This window comes from Lissotriton helveticus, chromosome 2_1 (genome assembly GCF_964261635.1).
Source record: "Lissotriton helveticus chromosome 2_1, aLisHel1.1, whole genome shotgun sequence".
Lineage (NCBI taxonomy): Eukaryota > Metazoa > Chordata > Amphibia > Caudata > Salamandridae > Lissotriton > Lissotriton helveticus.
Window position 1 is genome coordinate 694,525,349 of NC_136059.1, and position 26,254 is coordinate 694,551,602.

The window sequence follows — 26,254 nt, forward strand, 5'->3', positions numbered from 1 at the left end:
AAGATCCAGATAGAAAAAAGTTAGTCAAAAAGTGATTAAGGAGTACTGCTCTTCCCGGATCTGCGCTTGCTGGCGCGGAAAAAAGAAGAACTGATGTCAGCGCGCGAGGACAGCGTCTAAGTACTCCGACGACGTCATCCCGGCGCCAACGACGCCGACGACAGACGCGGAGCCGCAGACGACGCCTACCGACGCGCAGGGGTACTGCTACGCAAAACTTTCCGGATCCAGTCTGACGCCTGGGGATATTCTAAGGTAAGGAATCTAACACTAACCTGTTTCTTTCAGATCCTGGATGTCAAGTGCGATTCTAATTTGGTGGGTAAACGTGCCTGCTCTGGCAAGTAGATAGGTGGTTGTTTCTCAAAAGCACCCGTCCGATTCATCCTTACAAATTCTAAATCCCTTGTTGTAGGAGAGTAGGGTCTGCAATCCTATGATCACCCAGATTTTTGCTTTTTGCTGCACTGGTTTACGACTTTCCCTGGCTGTGGGCCTGCTAATCAGACCCACAGCCTAGCTGTTCTCTCTATCCAAATTGTACTCAGGTACTGAATTGGCCCTGGGCCCTCTCCAAGTCCCTGTACCCAGGGCTGAGGTGCACCCAGAAGTCTCCCAGGGGCTGAAGCATGTATTATGCCACCCCTGGATTGACTAACTAAAACTAACACAACTGGCTGCACGACAGCTGGGGCAAGGTGGTGTACTCACCCTTTGCTTTAGATATAGTATACCTATATCTAACCCTAAAATGGACACACAGATCTCCTATCAGTCACTCCTATGGCAGGCCTTAACAATCCTGAAGGCAGAGTGCTTGGAATCGTGTGAGATGGTGCTCTAGCATGAGCTGAGCCTGTCTGCGGCTTTCGGGATCCATCCCTTAGCCGTTTCCATGATATCGCATACCATATACTCTTAAGTGCATTATAATCCTCGCGGTTAAATGCCAACTCTGGTATCGCTTTATCAAAACATGTCGAGTAAGGTGTCATACGAATTGGAATACTAACCCCTCGCCAATTCTGGCGACGGGGTTAGCATTCCACCCTTCTAGAGGGACACGACATGCATGTAACCTATAACCCGGTTAAAACTCAGACAGAGCCTTAGCATCCACAAAATGGATGCTGCCACCGAGACACAAGTCTGCCCTCCTGCTGCTGGGAGTCCTCCCAGAGCAGGAGACAAGGACAAAGGGTTTCCTGCCAGGGGCGGTGCCAGCACCGTCCCAGACAGGGTTTTGTGTATTGTAGGTAGGCAGGGCTTTAGAGGAAGGTGACTGCAAGTGGCACCCCGGTGCTCACTGTGCATAGGCCGGCTGAAACCAGTTCCAGGGGCACTCCAGCCCCTGGCCTGGGGAAAGCCCGCCAAGGAAGTGGGTGTAACCACCCCCCTCCTGGTCCCACCCATAGGGCAGGACCTAGTCGCGTGCCAGCCCCCTTTTCCAAGATAAAGGTAGGGACTGGCCCCCTTCCAAATCAGATCATCTTTGAATCCTGAAACTACTTTCCACGAAAGGAACTCAAGACTTCTTCCTAAGATTTCTCCCTTGTGACTAAGGAGTAGTCACCCTGCATCCGCAGGCACCATCTAAAGAACACTGCGGTCTGCTGTAAGTCATTCTTCCGGAATCCGACTGCCCAGCTCGACGAGAACCGGCTTCCCTGGCACCTCTGACCTCTACCCACCTCTACAGCCCAGCTGAGAACCGTGGGTGCGACGAGACCTCGAGGGACCGGCCATCTTCAAGACTGCACGACTTCTTTCCAGCAAGCCCGCCGAGTGAATTCCTGGTGAGTGCTTTGGGGTCCGAGAAGCCCCCACCCTGAGCAGCTCCAGCACCGAAGAGCAGCCCCCCAGCATCTCCACGATCTGCGTGGGGCCCTTCTGCTTTTTGCTGCTCACCGCGTTGTTTGGCTACTAGCCCGCTGGCTTGTGGCCTTCCTGACGACGCCCGACGACATTTCTGCTGCTGGTCTGGTTGCTCCAGACTGGCCCTTGCTTCCCTCCATCGGAGAAGCACCCTGGACCCTCCTGGTCCGCCCAAGACGCCATTTTAGGTCCACCGCGTGGGCCTTGCATTTGCCAAGACTTGTTGCCCAATCCTGGGTCCAGCGACGTCGACAGCAAGAACCTTCGTGGGACAGCTCGCACCTCCATCCTGGTCGCCGACAACGCCTCCTGGTCCGAGAGACTGCAGAGCCCAGCAGCGCCCACTCACCTGACTGCGGTGACTTCGCCCGGTGCCATCCTGGTGCCCACTTAATCACTGGCTAGTGATTCAAGAACTTGGTCCCCTCTGCTTTCAGGTTTTCTTCTTCCTTGATCCAGGCTTGGATCCATCGAACTTTTCTTCACTGGTCGCCTGCCAGCAACTTCTTCCTTCCAGGCTCCTGGTCCGGCAACGAGATCCCCGACGTCTTTTCAGACCTATGCAGCTGCAGCCCCTGGGCTAGGTAACTTCGGCACTCCGGTGTCCCAGCATAGCCTCACTATCCAAGGGTCAGGATCCACTGTCGTTTTCTCCCTACCAGGTCGGGTTCGCCCGTGAACACTAACTTTGTGAATTCTAGCTTCCATAGACTTTGTCCCGCATCCCGCGTGAGAGTGCACACTCTGCACCCGAGTCCCCTGGGCCTCCTAGTAGTAATCTAACGATTCCCTAGTCCAGTCCTAGCGATTCCAAAGCCTATTAGAACTGTTACTTACCTGCTAGTAATTCGCATTCCACTTTTAGAGTATATGGTTTTTCGTGCCCCTCGGGCATTTGTGTATAACGTGCTAACTTAAGTATTTTCGTAAGAGTTTTGTTGTGTGCTTAGCTCCCTGTCTCATAAAGAGCCAGGGTAGTCTTGTTATAAATAAATACACTGTTTATTTTCATAACAACTTGTGTGGTGTCCTTTCACTGGGTGTTCAAGGGGTAATGTGATGGTAAAACAGCTGGCTTAACACGCCCTCTAGAGTCTTAGCCTTAGACTGCTCGTATCCATGCTACTAGGATAGCTGGTCTATAAGGTTGACTTACAACCAATCATCAATAAGGGTTGTTTGGACTGATATATAGTGATCACTAGAATAGTGAACACTGCACATCAGGCCAACTTCTCACATTGGTGAGCAGCGGTTGGGATTTGAGCTTGCTGTTGTTTTACCACACATGCCCTAAGAATATCTTGTGAAAGATCACATAAGTACTAAAGGTACATATAACTTAGCTTAGAATACTCTGAGTTCTACTGAACCAGCTGTTGTAGCTCCTAGGGCCTAGCACACCCTAAACTACAACTCTAGCAAGGGATCAGTAGGCAAACATATAGTGTAGGTAAGTGCACCACTTACACCTCACTAGAAAAGCATGTCTACCCAGGGAGAATCTACTGAGACTCCCCTGGTCAGTGTTGACCCTCCACAGGTCACTTCAAGATATGCAGCTCTCAGTTTCCAGGAGATGAGACAGATCTGTGTCTCCAGAAAACTGAAGCAGGGGTCTAACCCCACCATTCCCTTTCTGATAGGTCTCTTAGAGACATATGATGCCAGAAAGCTTTCTCAGTTACATGAGAACATGCCAGCCTTAGAGGGAACCTCTGGGGATCCAGACCTCCCCAACACTGCTACTGCAGTTGAGGAGGAGGAGGATCAGGAGGAACTCTCTGGGGATGAGGTAGACAAAGGTCTTGAGGTAGTCAGAAGGCTAACCAGGACCAACTTAGACTTACTTGGGCTAGGATCTGGGGGACCCCCAGTACTAACCCGAAGTGGGCCTAACCTTGGAGTTAGGAGAGATAGATCTCTTTCTAGGGACTCCAATAGATCTCTGCACTCTAATGCCTCTTCTCAGGGGAGAAGGAATCCTCCACAGAGGAGATTTACTTCCCCTCAGAGAAGAGAGCATGAAGCTAGGATGAGACAAGCTGAACTAAGGATTGAAAGGGAAGAACTTGCCCTGGCCAAAGAGAAGCTTGCCTTTGCTAGAGAGCAGCAGATGAGTGGGTTAGCACCCACTGGTGGCAGCAATCTCCCAAGAGATAGAGAGAAGGGTTTAGATACTAAACACCTGACTAAAATAGTGCCCCCCTTTAAGCAAGGGGATGATATCCAGAAATGGATGGCTGCTCTGGAGAGGGCCTGCACTGTGCAGTGCATTCCCCAGAGTCAGTGGGCAGCTATACTGTGGCTCTCCTTTGATGGTAAAGGTAGAGATAAGCTCCTCACTACAAGAGTGGAGGATGCTAACAATTACCAGGTCCTGAAGAATACACTGGTTGATGGGTTTGGTTTAACCACTGAGCAGTACAGGTTGCTGTTCAGAGACACCCAGAAAACTCAGTCTCAGGACTGGTCTGATTTTGTGGATTGTGCCACTAAGGCTTTGGAGGGCTGGTTGCTGGGTAGCAAGGTTACAGATTACACAGGATTGTATAATCTAACGATGAGAGAACAAATTTTAAACAATTGTCAGAACCAGTTGCTGCACCAGCACCTTGTTGATTCAGATCTGACCTCTCCCCAAGAATTGGGAAAGAAGGCAGACAAATGGGTCAGGACAAGGATCAAGCAGAACCAGAACCAGAACCAGGGTGGTCAGAAGAAAGCAGACCAGAAGGGTAATGTTAAGAATGAGCAAAATGACCAGAAGTCTTCACCAGGTCCCCAACAAACCAAAGAGGGTGGGGGTCAGGCTTCCCAGAAGAAGAAGACTCAAGAAGGCCAGTCAAAAAGGTGGTGCCAGTACTGCAAAAGTAAATCTCACTGGTTTAGTGAGTGCACCAAAAGAGGAGGACAAACTCCTGCCACTACAGCTCCTAAAGCAACTGCACCCCCTAGTACAGTCAGTAGTGGTAGTGTACCTCCCAAGGCATTAGTTGGGTTAACCTTGGGTACTGAGGGGTCTGACAACTTAGTTGGCACACTCACTCAGGCTGTCCTTGTCTGTACAGGGGATATGGATATGTCCCCTGAAATAAGTCCCAATACTTTGGGCAAATACAGGCAGACACCTTTGATAAATGGCAAAATGGCTCAGGTCTATAGGGACACTTGTGCCAGTGTCACCATGGTGACACCTAACTTTGTGGACCCTGGACAGATCATGCCAGGTACTGATTTCCTGGTGACCAATGCCAGCAATGTCACTACTAGTCATAGTGTGGCAATTGTGGCTTTCTCCTGGGGTGGAGTGAAGGGACAAAAGAAAGTTGTAGTCAGTTCAGACCTCCCAGTTGATTGTTTGTTGGGCAATGATTTGGAGTCATCACAATGGTCAGAAGTGGAGCAGAGGACTCATATGGAGATGTTAGGCTTGCCAGCACATGTGCTTGCTGTGACTAGGTCACAGGCCAGAAGATGCCCCACTGAACAGGTGCTGGATCCTGAAATTATGGACCAGACACCTTCCAAGAAGAAGAGCAGTAAGGGTAAGGCTTTGCCTTCCCCCTTGCCCCAGGTTGAGGATCAAGTCTCTGAGGAGGCTGATCTAGAAGAACTGAGGGAAACTGAGCCTAAAGAGCTTGAACTTGATCAAGTTGAGTTTCTGGGCTCAGGGGGACCCTCCAGAGCAGACCTGGGGAAGGAACAGTTGAGCTGCCCTTCCCTTGAACCCCTCAGACAGCAGGCTGCAGGGAATGCCACAGGTGCCCACAGGGTATACTGGGAAGATGGACTCCTGTACTCTGAGTCAAGAGACCCCAAGCCTGGTGCAACCAGGAGGCTGGTCATCCCCTTGTCTCTGAGAGGTTTCCTTCTCACCTTGGCCCATGAGATTCCCCTTGCAGGTCATTTAGGTCAGACAAAGACTTGGGACAGGCTTGTCTCACACTTTCACTGGCCCCATATGAATGAGAATACCAAGGAGTTTTGTCGCTCATGTGTCACTTGCCAAGCCAGTGGTAAGTCAGGTGGCACAACAAAGGCCCCCCTCATACCACTACCTGTGGTGGGGGTTCCCTTTGAAAGAGTGGGGATTGACATTGTTGGTCCAATGGAACCCCAGACAGCATCAGGGCACAAGTTTATACTGGTGGTGGTGGACCATGCCACCAGGTATCCTGAAGCTATTCCCCTTAGGACCACTACAGCCCCTGTAGTGGCAAGAGCCCTAGTTGGAGTGTTCTCCAGAGTGGGTTTCCCTAAGGAGGTCGTTTCTGACAGAGGTACAAACTTCATGTCAGGATATCTGACTGCTATGTGGAAAGAGTGTGGTGTGAACTACAAGTTCACCACACCCTATCATCCACAGTGCAATGGGCTTGTTGAGAGATTCAACAGGACCCTGAAAGGGATGATTCATGGACTACCTGAACCTCTTAGGAGAAGATGGGATGTCCTGATCCCCTGCCTCTTGTTTGCTTACAGAGAGGTCCCACAGAAGGGGGTTGGCTACAGCCCTTTTGAGCTTCTGTATGGGCATCCTGTAAGAGGACCCCTGTGTTTGGTGAAGGAAGGATGGGAGAGACCTCTCAAAAAGCCTGCAACCAACATAGTGGACTATGTACTTGGTCTCCGCTCCAGGATGGCTGAGTACATGGAAAAGGCATCCAAAAACCTTGAGGCCAGCCAAGAACTTCAAAAAGCTTGGCATGACCAAAAGGCTGTTCTGACTGTGTACCAGCCAGGACAGAAGGTGTGGGTGCTGGAGCCAGTGGCCCCAGCAGCTCTGAAAGACAAATGGTCTGGGCCCCACACCATCATTGAGCAAAAGGGAGAGGTTACCTACTTGGTGGACCTTGGAACTCCCAGGAGCCCTCTCAGAGTGCTCCATGTTAACAGGCTCAAGGCATATGTTGACAGGAAGGACATGAGCTTGCTCATGGCCACAGATGAGGGACAGGAGGAAGAGAGTGACCCTCTCCCAGACCTGCTCACTCAGAATCCTGATGATGGGTCAGTTGATGGTGTTGTCTTTTGTGGCAGCCTCACTGAACATCAGCAACAGGATTGCAGGCAAGTTCTGCAATCCTTCAGACATATGTTCTCTCTGACACCCAGCCAAACTGATTGGTGTACCCATGATGTTGACACTGGAGACAGTCTGCCTGTCAAGAGTAAAATCTACAGACAGCCTGATCATGTTAGAGACTGCATCAAAACTGAAGTGCAGAAAATGTTGGAACTGGGAGTCATTGAGCCCTCAGATAGCCCTTGGGCTAGCCCAGTAGTTCTAGTGCCAAAGCCTCACACCCAGGGTGGTAAGAGAGAGATGAGGTTTTGCGTAGACTACAGAGGCCTCAATGCAGTCACTAAGACTGATGCCCACCCAATACCAAGAGCAGATGAGCTTATAGATAGATTGGCTTCTGCCAACTTCTTAAGCACATTTGATTTGACAGCTGGGTATTGGCAAATCAGGTTAGCTGAGGAAGCCAAACCCAAGACAGCATTTTCTACCCCTGGAGGGCATTATCAATTTGTGGTAATGCCCTTTGGACTGAAAAATGCACCTGCCACCTTCCAAAGGTTGGTGAATCAAGTCCTCACTGGGCTGGATGACTTCTGTGCAGCATATCTGGACGATATTGCTGTCTTTAGCTCCACCTGGGAGGATCACCTGGTCCACCTGAGGAAAGTGTTAGAGGCCCTGCAAAAGGCAGGCCTCACTATCAAGGCCACAAAGTGCCAGATAGGGCAGACACAGGTTGTATACCTGGGCCACCTTGTAGGTGGAGGCCAGGTTCAGCCACTGGAGAGTAAGATACAGGCCATCAAGGACTGGACTCCTCCAATCACCCAGACTCAGGTTCGAGCTTTCTTGGGCCTGACTGGGTACTATAGGAAGTTTGTCAGAAATTATGGGTCCATAGTGACCACCCTTAATGACCTGACAAGCAAGAAGATGCCAAAGAAAGTTCAGTGGACAGCAAGCTGTCAGAAAGCATTCAATGACCTAAAGCAGGCCATGTGCACGGCACCTATCCTCAAGAGTCCAGATTACTCCAAGCCATTCATTGTCCAAACAGATGCTTCTGAGTTGGGTGTGGGAGCTGTTCTGTCTCAACTGAATTTTGATGGTAATGATCAGCCTATTGCTTTCATTAGTAGAAGGTTGACACCCAGAGAGAAAAATTGGTCAGCTATTGAGAGGGAGGCCTTTGCTGTGGTCTGGGCCCTGAAGAAGCTGAGGGCCTACTTGTTTGGCACTCACTTCACCATTCAGACAGACCATAAGCCCCTCTTGTGGCTAAATCAGATGAAGGGTGAAAACCCCAAACTGCTTAGGTGGTCCATTTCCCTACAGGGGATGGATTTTACAGTGGAGCATAGACCTGGGACTGATCACAGCAATGCTGATGGGCTCTCCAGGTATTTCCACTTAGAGCAAGAAGACTCACCTGGTCAAGGTTAGTTTATTGTCCCAAAGTTTGGGGGGGGGTCATGTAGGAGAGTAGGGTCTGCAATCCTATGATCACCCAGATTTTTGCTTTTTGCTGCACTGGTTTACGACTTTCCCTGGCTGTGGGCCTGCTAATCAGACCCACAGCCTAGCTGTTCTCTCTATCCAAATTGTACTCAGGTACTGAATTGGCCCTGGGCCCTCTCCAAGTCCCTGTACCCAGGGCTGAGGTGCACCCAGAAGTCTCCCAGGGGCTGAAGCATGTATTATGCCACCCCTGGATTGACTAACTAAAACTGACACAACTGGCTGCACGACAGCTGGGGCAAGGTGGTGTACTCACCCTTTGCTTTAGATATAGTATACCTATATCTAACCCTAAAATGGACACACAGATCTCCTATCAGTCACTCCTATGGCAGGCCTTAACAATCCTGAAGGCAGAGTGCTTGGAATCGTGTGAGATGGTGCTCTAGCATGAGCTGAGCCTGTCTGCGGCTTTCGGGATCCATCCCTTAGCCGTTTCCATGATATCGCATACCATATACTCTTAAGTGCATTATAATCCTCGCGGTTAAATGCCAACTCTGGTATCGCTTTATCAAAACATGTCGAGTAAGGTGTCATACGAATTGGAATACTAACCCCTCGCCAATTCTGGCGACGGGGTTAGCATTCCACCCTTCTAGAGGGACACGACATGCATGTAACCTATAACCCGGTTAAAAGTCACACAGAGCCTTAGCATCCACAAAATGGATGCTGCCACCGAGACACAAGTCTGCCCTCCTGCTGCTGGGAGTCCTCCCAGAGCAGGAGACAAGGACAAAGGATTTCCTGCCAGGGGCGGTGCCAGCACCGTCCCAGACAGGGTTTTGTGTATTGTAGGTAGGCAGGGCTTTAGAGGAAGGTGACTGCAAGTGGCACCCCGGTGCTCACTGTGCATAGGCCGGCTGAAACCAGTTCCAGGGGCACTCCAGCCCCTGGCCTGGGGAAAGCCCGCCAAGGAAGTGGGTGTAACCACCCCCCTCCTGGTCCCACCCATAGGGCAGGACCTAGTCGCGTGCCAGCCCCCTTTTCCAAGATAAAGGTAGGGACTGGCCCCCTTCCAAATCAGATCATCTTTGAATCCTGAAACTACTTTCCACGAAAGGAACTCAAGACTTCTTCCTAAGATTTCTCCCTTGTGACTAAGGAGTAGTCACCCTGCATCCGCAGGCACCATCTAAAGAACACTGCGGTCTGCTGTAAGTCATTCTTCCGGAATCCGACTGCCCAGCTCGACGAGAACCGGCTTCCCTGGCACCTCTGACCTCTACCCACCTCTACAGCCCAGCTGAGAACCGTGGGTGCGACGAGACCTCGAGGGACCGGCCATCTTCAAGACTGCACGACTTCTTTCCAGCAAGCCCGCCGAGTGAATTCCTGGTGAGTGCTTTGGGGTCCGAGAAGCCCCCACCCTGAGCAGCTCCAGCACCGAAGAGCAGCCCCCCAGCATCTCCACGATCTGCGTGGGGCCCTTCTGCTTTTTGCTGCTCACCGCGTTGTTTGGCTACTAGCCCGCTGGCTTGTGGCCTTCCTGACGACGCCCGACGACATTTCTGCTGCTGGTCTGGTTGCTCCAGACTGGCCCTTGCTTCCCTCCATCGGAGAAGCACCCTGGACCCTCCTGGTCCGCCCAAGACGCCATTTTAGGTCCACCGCGTGGGCCTTGCATTTGCCAAGACTTGTTGCCCAATCCTGGGTCCAGCGACGTCGACAGCAAGAACCTTCGTGGGACAGCTCGCACCTCCATCCTGGTCGCCGACAACGCCTCCTGGTCCGAGAGACTGCAGAGCCCAGCAGCGCCCACTCACCTGACTGCGGTGACTTCGCCCGGTGCCATCCTGGTGCCCACTTAATCACTGGCTAGTGATTCAAGAACTTGGTCCCCTCTGCTTTCAGGTTTTCTTCTTCCTTGATCCAGGCTTGGATCCATCGAACTTTTCTTCACTGGTCGCCTGCCAGCAACTTCTTCCTTCCAGGCTCCTGGTCCGGCAACGAGATCCCCGACGTCTTTTCAGACCTATGCAGCTGCAGCCCCTGGGCTAGGTAACTTCGGCACTCCGGTGTCCCAGCATAGCCTCACTATCCAAGGGTCAGGATCCACTGTCGTTTTCTCCCTACCAGGTTGGGTTCGCCCGTGAACACTAACTTTGTGAATTCTAGCTTCCATAGACTTTGTCCCGCATCCCGCGTGAGAGTGCACACTCTGCACCCGAGTCCCCTGGGCCTCCTAGTAGTAATCTAACGATTCCCTAGTCCAGTCCTAGCGATTCCAAAGCCTATTAGAACTGTTACTTACCTGCTAGTAATTCGCATTCCACTTTTAGAGTATATGGTTTTTCGTGCCCCTCGGGCATTTGTGTATAACGTGCTAACTTAAGTATTTTCGTAAGAGTTTTGTTGTGTGCTTAGCTCCCTGTCTCATAAAGAGCCAGGGTAGTCTTGTTATAAATAAATACACTGTTTATTTTCATAACAACTTGTGTGGTGTCCTTTCACTGGGTGTTCAAGGGGTAATGTGATGGTAAAACAGCTGGCTTAACACGCCCTCTAGAGTCTTAGCCTTAGACTGCTCGTATCCATGCTACTAGGATAGCTGGTCTATAAGGTTGACTTACAACCAATCATCAATAAGGGTTGTTTGGACTGATATATAGTGATCACTAGAATAGTGAACACTGCACATCAGGCCAACTTCTCACACTTGTCCTTTAAGATGGGGTATATCAAACGATAGTGATCGTTGGCCAGAGTGGGACAGCAGCACAAGAGATGTAAGCAGGATTCTGTATGGTAGTTGCATAACCAGCAGGTGACCGCTGTCTTTTCGTGCACATGTTGGGTTGAAGTCCAGGATTTTAAGGACTATTAGGCGCATAAACAGAATTTTCCTTCTAGTTTGGGCTGTGAGAGTGTCTCGCAGGTAAGGTTGGGCTTTCCCAGAGATGTACGAGCTGTCAAGTGCTAGTGTATGGGAGTTGTACCGAGTGAGGCACGATGCAGTTCGAACGAGATGGACTGTACCTGGCACTTTACTGCATTAGTCCAGGCAGTGTGGGGGATTTCAGGGAGGGGCATACGTTCTGCCTCTATTTTCAGTACTCCTATTGCTTGGTCCAGCTTAGTGCACCATGGGGATCCTTCAGCACTAAAAATTGCATTCAGAAAATGTTTGGGGGAAGTGTTGGGGGATTTAAGCACCCTGATATAACATTTTATTAAGTCTCCCTGTAGTGCCAGATCAGGTCTGTTTAATCCTAGTTCCAGCCTTAGTCTGGTGTTCCTGGCTTGTCTAGGCGCCTGCAGCACGGTTTTGTAAGCTTTTGATTGGGCTGCAGTGATGGATTTCTCTAGTACACCCGGAAAGGATAGGTGGCCATAGTTAATTGCTGGAATTAAGTTTGCCCTGTGTACTGTCAGCATGGGCTCTGCAGATGAACTTGCTAGGTGCTGATTTAGCCTTCTGTGTGAGCTAATTATTCTGTTAATTTTCGGAATTTGCTCCTTTATGTGTGTCTGGCTGCTGTGGCCTCCTCTGTTAGCCATACCCCAGGTAATTATAGGATGTTGCGGTCCTGATTCGGTGTTCACCCAATGTCGAGCATGCTTGGTTTTTGTGAAGATATTTGCCAAAGATTACTATCCTTGTCTTATTCTCGTTTACCTGCAGGCTGTTTTCTTTGTTATACGCTACTAGGCGCTTTAGAATTCTTTGGAGCCACACCCTGGCGTGATCCATGACCACTGTGTTGTCCGCATACTGAAGGGTTACGAGGGTAATCTTGCCCAATCTTGGAGGTACTAGACTGGCGTCTTTCTGATCTCGCTCCAGGTCTGCTGCATACAGGTTGAATAATAGTGGAGCCAAAACACAACCCTGCTTCAGCCCGCTGTTTGTTTCAACTCTTGAGGTTGAAGTTGTAGGACTTCGTTTGATCTGGACCCATGTCCCCTTGAGGAGGGCTTTTATTGTTTTTAAAAAGGTCGCCGGGATACCCCAGTATTCAAGTTTTGCCCATAGTCTTCCTTGATTGATTGTCGAATGCTGCAGTATAGTTTATAAAACAGCAAAACAGGGGCAGACTGATTCTCTTTACAGCTTGCTTAGAGAGGTAGGACAATGCCAAGATGTTGTCCATTGTGGAGCAATTTGCCCTAAAGTCTATCTGATATGATGGGAGTATACAGTTGTTGTCCACCCAGTCCTCTAGGTCTCTTAGTAGTAGAAGGGCATAGACCTTTGCTTCTATATCGAGGAGGGCTATTAGCCTGTAATTGGCGGAGTTCGTGTGGTCACCTTTTTAATCTATGGGAAACAGAATTGAGCCTTTCCAAGATTGTAGTAATAATGCTGTAGCATATGAGTAGTTGTATAGTGGAGTGAGTATAGGTGCAAGGAATGACTGGGCGGACTTAAAAACTTGGGCAGGAATGCCATTTGGCCCAGGGGTCCGTTGCTTTTTATTGCCCTGATGTACTTGGTGATCTCCTCCTCCCTGTAACGATCAGATTGACTAGGCGCTATGGCTTCTTCCTGCGAGTACATGAGTTCAGGTTTAGTGGCTTCAGCTGCTATATGAGACCACTCTGTGATGTGAGGGCCCACCTTGCATGATTCACTCATGTACAGACCCTTCACATACTGTTCCCATACGTTGGAAGCAACACTGCTTTCTTTAGGCGGACTTCGGGCACTCAGGGTATTAATGTATCTCCATAGGTTGGAGAACACTTTAAGCCAGTTCTTTTCCATGCCTTGTCTTTTCAGCTCCCATACTTTCTTCCTGTATGTGGTTTGCAGGGCCAGGATGGATCTGGTCTATGACAAGTGGACTCCTTTCTTTTTTGTCATTATGGCCTTTTTGAGAGCACGTTTCCGGCACTTTTGAGCTCTTGTCTCCTGGGAAAGATGTTTTGAGTTAAAGCTCCTTCTTGTTTGGTGAGCATTACCCAGGTCCTTCTTTAAATCTGCTATCAACGCTTCCCAATGGCTTATGATGTTCATGGTCAGCTGTGTCTGGTTTACCTCCTCCCTTGCAGCTACATACACCAGCAGTCTGTTACTAAGATTGGCAGTCTATTTTAGTCTTTTTAGGGCTGTATATCGTTCTTCGCCCGACGTTACACCGATTGTTTCCTGGGCTTCAGCCGGTTACAGGCCCAGATTAAAGGTGGCAGAGTTGCCTGTTATCGCTTTCCTCTCTGTTGTCCACTGCAAAATCACTCAACTTCTGAGCCTGCCTTTCATTGAATAAAATATAATCTAATAAGTACATCTTTCACGATGCTAAAAAAGGTTTCTGTGGCGAGCTGCGTTTGGGACTTTGTTGGGTTAATATAACAGTTAATTAGCAGGAGGCGATGGGGCTGTTGCCTCCTACCCAGCCCCTCGATTATCATGGTTCGGAGGTCGAGTGTTTCCAATTTTATAACTATGGTTTTAAGTTTGCAGGTGTGGCAGAGGAAGATAGATAAACCTCCTGATGGTAGTCCGTAGAGGGTCTTTTTGGTGGCGGGTATGTGATGTTCATAAAAGCCACCGATTGGAGTTGTTGTCTTAGCCCAGGTCTCCTCGAAGCACAATATGTCCCCATTTGCAAGGTATTCATGCGTGGCCTTGTCCATAACAATCTTACTTAACCCTGCGCTGTTCCATGAGAGGAGGGTTAGTTTGCATTGTTGAGCGCGGGTGGATGTTAAGCTTCATCTGCTGTTGTTGCTATAGCGTTGGTTAGGGATAATGTTGCCATGGGACCCCCATGGTGGCCTGCTCTTGCTGATGCGTCTGTACTCTGCGCTGTGTGGTGCTGTACGAGATGCTAATTTTTATCGGGGTTCTTGATCGTTCCGATATATCTCATCTTCCTACTCTTTTGTTCATTGTACCTTTGAAGGCTGATGTGGGCTCCTGCCTGTCATATTTGTGAATAAGAACATATGGGTATTTCAGCATGCGGTGACTTGTATACCCCAATTTGTGAGGTGCTGTGCTTCGCCAAGGACTGCCAGTTGTACTGGCTGTTGGGTGAAGCCGACTAAGGTGGAATCACAGTGGGTGTCGCTGTCTAACCTTCTGAACTTTACCCACTCTATGTTTTCAGAGGTTATCTGTGCCAGGGTGTTGATGTGGCAGAATAGACGTTAAGATGTTGGACTTATTCAGAATGTCGTAGGAGCCTTTGGCTGTGTACCTAGGGGTGAGCAACACCTCGTTGATTGTTGGTTAGTTTTTGAGCTTGGACGCGAGCAGTGTTGATCTGTCCGGAAGGAGCCCCTCATGATCCTGATTTATTGAGTTTTTATAGGAGGCTCTTACCTGGTATCTGCCTGTTACCCCATTTGGCAGTCCAGCCCTCTTATCCTTTTCATGCCGCTCACCCTGGTTGGTTTTAGTGTGCTTCGTGACGCTGTGTAAAAGCTCCTGACCCGGGTGGCGGCTGCCCTGACTTGTGTGCTGGCGGCCTCATGTGTTTGGGGCTACCCGGCTGCCTCTTCCTGGATCTTTTCTGTTATTTGCTCCGCTGTTTGTGGACTATCCCTATATGTGCTACGTGGGCTTCGAGCCTCGTTTACCTCTATGTATTATTACCTTGTAGCCTGGGCCATGTTTAGCATTTTGAAGCTGAAGACTTGGAAACGCGTTTTTGGATTGTTTTTGTTCGCTGAGCTGCCAGAGTTCAGCTTTGGGGAATGGGTGTATGCGAGAAGTTAGATGCAGGGCCTGGCCGCAGGCCAGAGGTTGTGCGCTGCGCTGTGGTGGTGGTGGCTGTAGGCCCTGCGGCCAAACCCCCTCTGCTCATGACCAAAGGCTGTGCGTAGCAGAGCGTTGGCTTTACCCATGGTAATAAACTATATACATTTAATAATAAACTAGAAATTAAATGTAAAAAAAACAAAGGTCAAAGTGAGGTGATAGTTAGGTGTAGATATCAGTTAAAACATGCCATTTCAAATGTAAAAAAACACTATTATAGGTATCGCATGTGACTATAACTCGTGCCCTAAGGTAAAGCACCCTTGCAATGCACTGCTTATTACTGCACATATTACATCACTCATGACATTTTCTATGACATAATTGATAATATCATTGTAACTGTGCATAGTGGGGGCCATATAAATATATATATATATATGTCTATATCTATACTAATATTATAAAGAGAGAGCCCAAACCTTTGAGGCGGGTAATCTCAGGAACCACAGCACCAATCACAACACCCAATACAGCATTGGAAAGGGCAGTTGCAACAGAAGGACATAGGCTATACAGATGCCCACCATATACATTTGAAAGGTAAAAGAACCTTTCCAGCAAAGTAGTCCCTTGTGGGCGTGGGCATGGGCGGGGCACAGCATGACGACAAAAAAAAAGCGTTCCTTAAACGTGTGCGGTGTGCCGGGGGCGTGTGCTGGGGGCGTGAACATGGCCAATGGGCACGGCAATTGCAATTGCGCGACACCAAGGGGTGTGGCCAATGGGCGCGACTAACGGCAACAATCGCGCGGCACATCCCCCCAAAAAAAAACGGCCTTGAGGGCGTGTGGAAAACAAATGTGTGCGTTGGGCCGGGGGCGTGGCCAAGGCCAATGGGTGCGGCAATTTCGCGGGAGCAAGGGGCGTGGCCAATGGGCACGGCAATTGCCGGGGCTTAGGCGGGGGCAGACACGACTGATCGTGCCTGCGGGGACAATAACTGCACAGTATCCTGCGCACTGTCAGCCACTCAACTCTCTGCATAAAGGACGGTGCCTGCGGGGACACTAACTGCAGCATCTCCTGTGCGCTGTCACACACTCAACTCTCTGCATAAACGAATTGACACCAGGCGCACAACATCAACCAGGGCTGGAGCCGGGCTCAGGCGGCGGGTGACGCGACTAAGCGCGCCTGCTGGGACACTAACCTTTGAACTGACTGCACCTGACCACACGCACAGCGTCACCCACTCAACTCTCTGCATCAACGACTTTACACTACAAGCACAACATCAAACAAAACTGGAGCTGGGCCTCAAGCGGGGGATGACGCGATTCAGCGTGCCTGCGGGGACACGAAATTTACAACTGAATGCACTTTCACACACGCTTACCTACGGAAGTGGAGTACATACACACAAGAGACATCTGCTAATACTTCTTACACCGAGGTACACACAGTATCTGCACACACATGCCTAACTATTGTGACACTTCATGCTAAAAATGTTGTCTACCGCGAGATTTTAAAATAAATTTCCCTTGCCTATTACACACATTGCACACATTCTATTTCATACCCGGACAACGTCGGGACGGGCTGCTAGTATATATATTTATATATATACACACATATACATGCTTTTGGTTTTATTGCCCATGCTTTTTCTGATTTAAACCTCAGATCCATAGTCTTCCTCCGAGACTTTATGTTAACTTTAAATTTACTGTTTAAGGTTACAGTTTACTATGTAGTCCAGTAGGCAAAAATTAAGAGTACAGTAGAAGTCTAATTTTTGAGATTCCATGCACTTTATATAACCTAATCTTTTCGGGTTTACTACCTCTTACATATTATTTTTGGCGCTCAAAGAGATGCTTTTATGAAAAAAACTACATCTAAACTGGAGGGTGAGAAAGTAAGATACAGCCTACATCATTTGAGGATGTGTGCGATAGAAATTTTACTTTTCTCTGTCAAAAGTACCAGGAAGGAAAACGAACTGGCAGCAAGAAGATAGAGTAAGGTTTACTTGGAAGTGGCGAGAGGCAACCACAGAAAGGTAGAACTATCTTACAGAAGTGTGTATAATATCAACCCTCGTGGATTTATTCCAATTGTTTAGCCTTCTTCGTAACCTTGTATGAATGAAGAAAACATGAAATGAAAAAACACATTTAATTTCAATCGAAAACAACATTAGCCCATAATGCATCTCATAAGATAGTACCGAAATAAAAACATTGGCAAGCCAAATGAATTATACTCTCTTTCACTTTCAAAAAACATATACAGATTAAGTTCAATGGACTGTATTAAGGAACTAGGCATGTTGTGTATTTTCAATAACATACATCTTAAGTAAAATACAAATAAAATGCCCAACTGTTTGTGGTTTCAGCATTAACAGTATGTTATTTATTTTCCATTAAGACACCCATTCACCAGAGAAGCTTTTATATGGACTAAATGGAACTTTATGTAGCACAAGCAGAGCACATGTAAGCAATTACCTTGATTGCAGGATAATATAGCTTCCTCATATCTGTGCATTTTCAGCTGGACCTGTGCCAGACAACACCATGCTGATGTACAGAAGCTGGCTTTCACCAATCCTATAAAATCAAAGAACGGTAGTGGAGAATTCATATGCAAGTCAAATAATGAGGATTTACCATCAAAACACGGGGTAGAAAGAAAATAGAGGTGCATGTCCCAGTCAAACAGATTGCTTGTCACCATTCATTGAACTGCATAGAATTGAATGCTACTGAGGGAAATATAATAATTAGGAAAGCAAACGTGAAAATATATTTTTTTAAAGGTTAATAGAAGCTGCACCAAGCACTAAAGTGTATAAATACTTATTTCAACAAGAATTTTTAAGAACAGCTCTACTTGATGAAATGATCTTAATAGGCAAATGTGTTGCACATGTATGTACCTTAATTTTGTAACCTTCAAATGTTTTACCTAAAGGAGCGAGTCAAGATTGGCCAGTGAGGCTTTCACACTGCCATTACAATATGACATGTAAAGCGTACTTGCCTCCACCTATAGCCTTCTGTTTACCACCTGACAATATCGAACTGAAGAACAAAAGAAGATGCACACCTTAAAGCTCGACACTCTTATGACTATCAGCATGTTAATAAAATAAATGTTACCTGTTGGTGACAGCCAGGGAAACAGTAACCATTTCAGGGTACTAGACATATCAGAAGGGTAGACATTGGGAACTAAAGCCTTCAATGGCAGTATACTGACACCCGTTACTACTGCTCGGATTACCTCCCAATTTATCCCAAAAATTAAGAGAAGGTGACAATGCAGAGGGAAATTTGCTGCAAGTGAGAATGAAAGCAGGGTATTCATGTGCAGCACGGTTACACTTATGCTGATTCATGCAGACATTGTGAAGGCTCGGTTTCCATATCAAACATTTCTTTCTTCCTAGCTCAGTGAATCACCCAGCTAATGCAGTGTGATTAAAACTAACCAATCAAAGATCCCGCTGACCGGACGCGAGGTGCCCCTGCACAGGACAATGGTGCAGCCCCCTCCCTGTTGTGGAAAGACTGTGCCTTCCCAAATAGAACTAAATTAGATGTGGATAAGCAATCCAGGAACCAATGGAATAAAGCAAAATGTCCCATAACTCGCAGATATTCATTGACCTTGGGTCTTAATAGTGCCCACAGATGAGAACAATACTACTACAAGCGGTGACAGATGAACATGAGCAATGCAGTGGCGTCTAAAGTATTCTCCCGATAAAAAACGATTGTATATCATTGCCCGGAAGGACTACATGAAGAGTATTCTCTCCGCCAAAGCGGATTACTTCTCCAAACGCATTATTAATGGCAACAAAAACTCTAAAGAAATCTTCACTATAATCGATGAATTAGGGTGGGGCGTGGCTTGAGCGCCGATGGCGGAGGTCGCCTAGTGTCTCGGCTCCGCGATCGAGCCTTCATTAATCCTGTTCCCGGGGGCTCCCTGGGAAACCCGAACCCTGCAAAGAAATCCCCTGTGACCCGGACACCTCTAAACGAGATTAGAGGTCGGCGGCGGTCTCTGGGACGGGGAAAAGACGGAGCGAGAGGACTGCGCGGCGGAGACCAAGATGGCGCCCACTTAACTTTGAATGCCTCGGAGGCGGCCGGAGACCCGGGGGCGACAGACGCCCCGACACCCCCGACAGGACAGGCGATCCTTCCCCCACCGAGGAGACACCATACAGCCTGCCCCCTGACGACCCCTGGGGGGACTGAAGACGCCCGGCGGCCGGACGAGGAGAACCCCGGTCCGCTGCCGCAAGGTGTTAGTGAGGAGCTGCGTGGGGGAGGGGCGGATCGGCCTGTTCCCCACCGTGCGGGGACTGCCGCGGCGGCCCGAGACACTGGGCCTGACTCCCAGCTTGAAGGAGAGCGGACCGCTCTGGAGGCGCTGAGGGGGGGCTGTGGAGCGCCCTCGCCGCCCCCCTGAAGCAAGGACGCAATGAATGGCGCCATGGCGCTTTGATGAGGTACGACACCTGGGGGACTGGAGACGCCCGGCGACAGGCCGTGGAAGACTCCGATCCGCTGCCGTGAGTCGGTGCTGAGGTGCTACGTGGGGAGGAGAAGAAGCGGCTCATTCCTTGCCGCACGGAGGTTGCCGAGGCGGCCCACCGCTCTAGCTCTGGCCCCTGATTTGATGGAGGGGGAACCGATCGGGGGTCGCTATTGAGCTCTAAGGAGCGGCTACATCACCCCAAAGCTGCAAAGTCAAACTGCGTGGTGCCGAGGTAATCCACTGGGAAGCCGAATAACGAGGTGGAGACCGGGGGCGCTCTAGAGGCACGCTGCTCTCGGGCCTTCTTCACGCCTGTCCAGGGCCTCCCCTGCCCCTGACGCTGGGGCTGGGAGCATACGTCTGTTCAGCACTTTGAAGAAGTGGGGGACATTTGAACCGCCGACGTTGCGCTCTGCCCTTTGGTCCCGGACTGGCCTACCGGCGGACACTCATCTTGACCGCCATCTGGGGACCTGCTCGTCTCTGGGGCCTGCTGGTGGCCACGGGGGAACAGACTGCTGAGCGGCGACGTTTCTGGCGGCTGCGCCGCATCGATGACGACCCCCGGCTTGATCACCCCCCGCTCCTGCTGCGACCCTCCCGTAGACCCTGAAAACCATGGGTAAACCGAGGGGACCTAAGGGAGGCGCCCAGACCGCCTCTGACGTGGAGCCGCCTGACAACGAAGAGCGCCTACACCTAGAAGGACCAGGAAATCCACATATTCAGGAACAACTGGATAAAATCCTGTTGGCGATCACTGAGACTAGATCGGCCCTCCGAGAAGACATTGCTCAAGTTGCGACGGGCTTGGGATTGCTTCGAGCTGATCACGGTAGGCTCTCCGACAGGGTGAAGGAGGTGGAGGGTTCGGTGCGACACCTGGAACCGGCGCAGAAAGCTTTAGACGCCACGGTGAAGGACGCTCTGTCCCGAATAGAAGCCCTAGAGAAACGTGCGGAAGATGCAGAAGGGCGCAACAGGAGAAATAACATTCGGATAGTAGGCCTTCCCGGAAAAAATTGAAGGTGGGGACATGGTGGCGTTTCTGGAAGATTGGCTGCGGACGGCGGTGGCGCCGGAGGGGCTGTCCCCCTTCTATACATTGGAACGTGCGCACAGAGTGCCAGCCTAACCGCCGTTGCAAGGCCGACCCCCCCGTCCGGTGGAGGCGCGGCTGCTCCATTTCCGCGACAGAGACTTCCTATTGCAGGCCGCCAGGCAGAAGGGACCTTATCAGGTGGACAACAGCCGTGTGAACATTTTCCCGGACTATACTTACGAGACGGAGAGACGTCGGTCCTCCTTCCTAGCAGTCAAACGAGAACTACGTGCTGAGGGTATCCAGTACTCCCTACTCTTTCCGGCACGACTCCGCATCATCATAGACGATTCCACCAAGTTCTTTGACACCCCGGACGATGCGTGTAGTTGGCTTGAATTATACAGGGCTGGCAAAGATGGTTTTGGAACCTCTTCCCAATCCACGATGGAGGACATTCTACAGCGGAAACCTAAGAGGTTCAGACAACGCAGAGGCAGGACTACTCGTCCCTCTACGGTAGAGACTGAGGCGGAGCGGCGAGGTGCGCTGGAGATGGTCTCTTCCATTTCTGGCCCTCAGGGAGACCATGGAACTGCACAATCGGAACCTGGAGAGAGTGGGGGCCACTCGGACACGGAGGGTTCTGAAACAGATAGCGTGAAGCGCCCGGTGGTCACCCCAGAGACAGCAGAAGGTCTACTTGGTGAACAATGAAACTTTCGGGTGAGCCGGTTCTGGTTGGGGGGCTGAAGGGTGGGCAAATGCATGGGTGAGATGGGACTCATCAGGGGAACTGTTAATTCACTGACTGCGTGGAGGGTTGCGGGGATTCCCTATATAGACGCTGATGTTATAGGGCTCGATCGCTATGCAGCTTGCAGTGGGGGGACCCCACATCGACGCTCGGCCCCCATATTGCCCTTAAGGCACACCTGCGGTGGCTACCGTCAGGTTAGTAGGAGGGGGGTTTTTGGAGGGTACAGTTTGGATGGGGACTAGATGGTACTATTTAGAACCTGTTCTGGGGGGGTTGAGGGGGGATTCATGTTTGAAAGTTGATTTATTGTTGTTGAGGGGGGAACTCGTCATCGGTACGGATTTAACTGGGTGCTTGCCCATGCCAGTAGTGTGTTCGGAGAGACAGGAAGACGCGACATGGGACAATGGCTGATTTCTCAACTCTGAAATTTATCACCTGGAATGTGCGGGGTCTGCACACCATGTCCAGACGACATAAAGTCCACGCTTATCTAGTGCGCAGAGGTATACAGATTGCACTACTGCAGGAAACACACCTCACCAAATCTGAGGGACTAGCGCTACAGCGTAGATGGCGAGGGCAAGCATACAACACCACGTACTCGGCTTATGCAAGAGGCGCGCTAATATGGATAAAAGCGGGGGTACCCTTACAGGTAGATAGTCACACTGTGGATCCGGAGGGGAGGTACGTCACAATAGCAGGGAGACTCGAGGGAAGAGATGTGAACATTTGCTGCATTTACGCGCCTAACACGGACCAGCTCGCCTTTCTAACTGCGTTGTCGGGCTCTTTAGCCCGCTACCTCTCGGGACCCATCCTATTAGGAGGCGACTTTAACTTGGTGCTCGACGTCCACCTGGATAGATCTCATCCCTCCCTCCCGGACTCCCCGACACATCGGGTGGCCAGGGGCAGGTTAGACTGGCAGACTAAGTGGGGACTGACGGATATCTGGCGGGCACAACACCCGCATACCCGGGACTACTCCCATTTTTCCGGCATGCACGAGTTGCATGTACGACTAGATGGCCTGCTGGGGTCGGGAGTAGTGGCTTCTTCGGCTGTGCGGTCTGAATACCTGACGAGGACTATCTCCGACCACAATCCGTTATTGGTTGATCTCCGGTGGCTCCAGTGCACCCCCTGTGTGCCGACCTGGAAATTGCGACCAGAACTGTTGGAGGACCAGGTGTTCCGCGGGGACCTGGAGGACAAGATCACGGGATACTTTGAGATAAACGAGGGCACGACTGCTGAGAGAGCCACGGAATGGGACGCCTTTAAGGTTGTGGTTAGAGGCTATTGTATAACACAGAGAGTTGGAGTGCGCCGAGTACTCCTAGAAGATCTGGCTAGAGCTGATCGAGTCCTCCGCGAACTAACAATCACCCGCCCTGGCCGCCCGGAGCTCCAACAGCAGACCCTGGCGGCAAAGGAGGCGGTGGCCGTAGAGGTTGAACGACTACGAAGTTATGACCACAAAGCTTACCTGACTAGATCGTTGGCTGAGGGCGACAAATCGGGTACGCTGCTGGCTTGGCTTGCCAACCCAACGAGACTAACCTCGCCCACTGTGGCAATGCGGACTGCGGAGAACAGAGAGGTCTATACTCAGCCCGAGATCCTTGACTGCTTCTGGAGTTACTATAAGATGCTGTATCGCAGTCGATTACCGCCGGATACTACCCCGACGGACACCTTCCTGAGTGATCTGCCGATCCCCACTCTGGAACCGGAACAGGCGAAGGACCTAGGGCGAGATGTGGAGCTGGGAGAGATCAGAAGCGCCATAAAAAAATGGCGCAAAATAAAACACCGGGCCTTGATGGACTCCCAGTGGAGTTTTATTCCACATACATAGAACTCCTGGCCCCCAAGCTCCTGCGGGTTTACAAAGAAGCGAAGACTTTGGGACGCCTGCCGGGCTCGATGCGAGAGGCCCTGGTGATACCTCTACTTAAACCTGATCGCGAGGGCGCAGAGCCAGCATCTTATAGACCGCTCTCAATGCTCACGGTCGATTATAAGATCTTGAGCAGCATTTTAGCCGCACGACTGCTGGAGCACATGAGCTCTCTAGTACATACCGACCAGGCGGGCTTCATCCCCAGGCGTAATACTATGATGAACATCCGACGCTTGTTTCGACTATTAGAGGGTGATCACACAAATGCTCCCGATCCCATGATCCTCTCGATAGACCTGGAGAAAGCCTTCGACAGCCTGGAGTGGATTTATCTCCACAGGGTTCTTGAGCGGTTTGGCCTAGGTGAGGGATTCCTGAGATGGACCTCGGTATTATATGCCTCGGCGGTAGCTAGGGTGAAATCGGGCCCGCTGATTTCCCAACAATACCCCGTAGAACGAGGCACGAGACAAGGCTGCTCGCTATCCCCATTGCTATTCGCCCTTGCTGTAGAACCGCTGGCTATTTCGATCCGTACGGGGGCCCATTACAGGGGGTTGCAATCTCCGTCGGGTCACCAGTACATTTCCCTATATGCTGACGACCTACTGCTTTTCCTTGAAGACGCTAGGACGGCCCTGGCCGGAGCTGATTCAGTGCTCACGACTTTTGGTGAGGTGTCGGGACTCCGGGTAAACTGGGCTAAGACCTGCCTGTTTCCGGTCCACAGTGATAGTCCCCAGCTGGACATTCACAGAGAGATCCGATGGGAGCCTGTTTGTTTTAAGTACCTGGGGGTGCATGTTTACCATCGCCCTGCTGACACACTCGAGGGTAACATCTCCAGAGGCATCCGGGCGCTTAAGGGTAGCATGTCCTTTTGGTCCACCCTACCCCTCTCAGTGGCGGGACGAATAGCACTACTGAAGATGGTGGCACTGCCCCGCCTATTGTACTACTTCCGGACACTCCCGATCTGGATCCCTAGATCTAGCTTCCAGGGCCTGGACTCTACAATAGTGGCGTTCCTGTGGGGCTCGGGCCGTCGCAGAGTGGCGCTCAGGACCTTATTGAGACCAAAGGCGGATGGAGGGCTGGCGGCGCCCAACTTTGAGACGTACTATTTAGCTGCCCAGCTACAGACCTATACCCAGGAAGTGGCGCGTGAGTTTCGGGGCCCGGAGGAGTCACGGGGCAGTGGCATACCCAGACATCATATATTGCGCTGCAACAGAGGCTCGAATTGAGGGACCTCACCCAGGAGGAACGCACCATACGCTCGTGCTGGAACCGAGTGCATCGCAAACTGGGAAGGCCGCGACCCTATGCTCGGAGATACCGCTGGGAATGCTCACTGCATTGCCCCATGGCGGCGACTGGTCTCGACTGGGAGTTTGGGAGGAGGTGGGTATACAGACCCTAGGTGACCTCTACGAGAACGGAGCGTTGCTGTCCTTCCAGGCGCTTCTGGACCGCTACGACGTCCCTCGAGGCGATTTCTTGCTCCACGCGGCGGTCACAAGGGCGCTCCAGGCACACTGGAAAACGGGTCACGAGGAACCACAGCTGTCGGCGTCGTGTCAGTACGTCATGATGTCCGCGGGAACGGTCAAAGCAGTGTCATGCTTATATTCCAGAATGATCGATGAGAGACTGACCCCCCTAGCGGTTCTTAAGGCCAGATGGGAGGTTGACATAGGGAAGGAAATCCCGGAAACCACGTGGGCCCAGCTGCTGTGTCGGGCCTGGAAGGGCACGCGTAGTGCCCGATTCCAACTGGTCCACTTCTATATATTGCATAGAGCCTATTTGACCCCGGAGAAACTACAGAAATATTTCGACCTAGAGACGGCGGCCTGTCCTAGATGCAGGACAGCCGGAGCGGACCTTTTTCACATGCTGTGGTCCTGCTCTATGCTGACCTCCTACTGGTTGGTTGTGGGAGACACTCTGTCCGAAGTGACTGGAAGATCGTTGCAGATAGATGCAGCTGTGGGGATTCTACACTGGTTTCCACATACCCTAAAAATAAGATTACTAGTAAATTTATCGATTTAGGGTTGCTTCTGGCCAAACGAGAAATCACCAGACACTGGAAGGCGCGAGTTGGTCCAACAGGCACTAAGTGGCGCAGTGAACTTCTCAAGTGGGCGGGGAGTGAGAGCACGTTGCGATACCAACAGGCGAGGCAACGACGTGATGAGCGGGCTCTAGAGGCGGCGCAAGCCTGGGAGACATTGGTGCAGGCCCTGCGCGACCATAACACACATACTGATTCTGATAGTGCTGATGAGGAACAGCCTAGATCCCAATAACATGCTATTGATGAGTTATACCCAATCAGGAGAACTAAGTCTCTTATCACATACTATTCGACCATGCGACAGACTGCCGATGACGAGAGGGGAGGAGGGAGGGGGAAAGAGGAAGGGGAGCGCCATTCGCTTCCAGCAAGCATCAGAGTTCTGTACCATCGAGACTGACAATTCACTCCTCTGGGGGGATAGGACTGTTTAGGGAAGGGAGGGTATTTCATTTGGGTTGTTTGGAAAAGCAGGAGAGACTTATTCCTATCACCTGTTGTACCCTACATAACCGGGGGGATATTCACTGCAAACTAGTGGCACACGCCGCCCGACCTCCGGGTTGTGGGCTGAATGGCCGTGTATAGAGCTTATACCAGTGCCGCCGACATTGGTTTTCGATCACTTACCAGGTGCCAATACTGTGATTGTATTTGTTTCCTGCAATAAAAACATATTTACAAAAAAAAAAATAATAATCGATGAATTAGCTAACCCTGAGCGAATTCTTTTGAAAGCTACTCCCTCTTAAGAATTGTGCAATTCATTAAATGATTATTTCATCGACAAAATCATGACCATTAAGGCCAGTATTCC

The 26,254-nt window shown here is 50.5% G+C and overlaps 1 protein-coding gene across 1 annotated transcript in view; it reads right to left on the reverse strand.

Annotated features, from left to right (window-relative positions):
* Window positions 1-26,254, reverse strand: part of SKIC3 (SKI3 subunit of superkiller complex) — a 1,397,627-nt gene that overhangs the window by 964,161 nt on the left and 407,212 nt on the right. Inside the window, exon 10 of the mRNA XM_078675399.1 lies at window positions 17,594-17,695. Within this exon, the coding sequence (XP_078531525.1) occupies window positions 17,594-17,695 (102 nt within the window). The remainder of the gene's footprint in view (window positions 1-17,593; window positions 17,696-26,254) is intronic.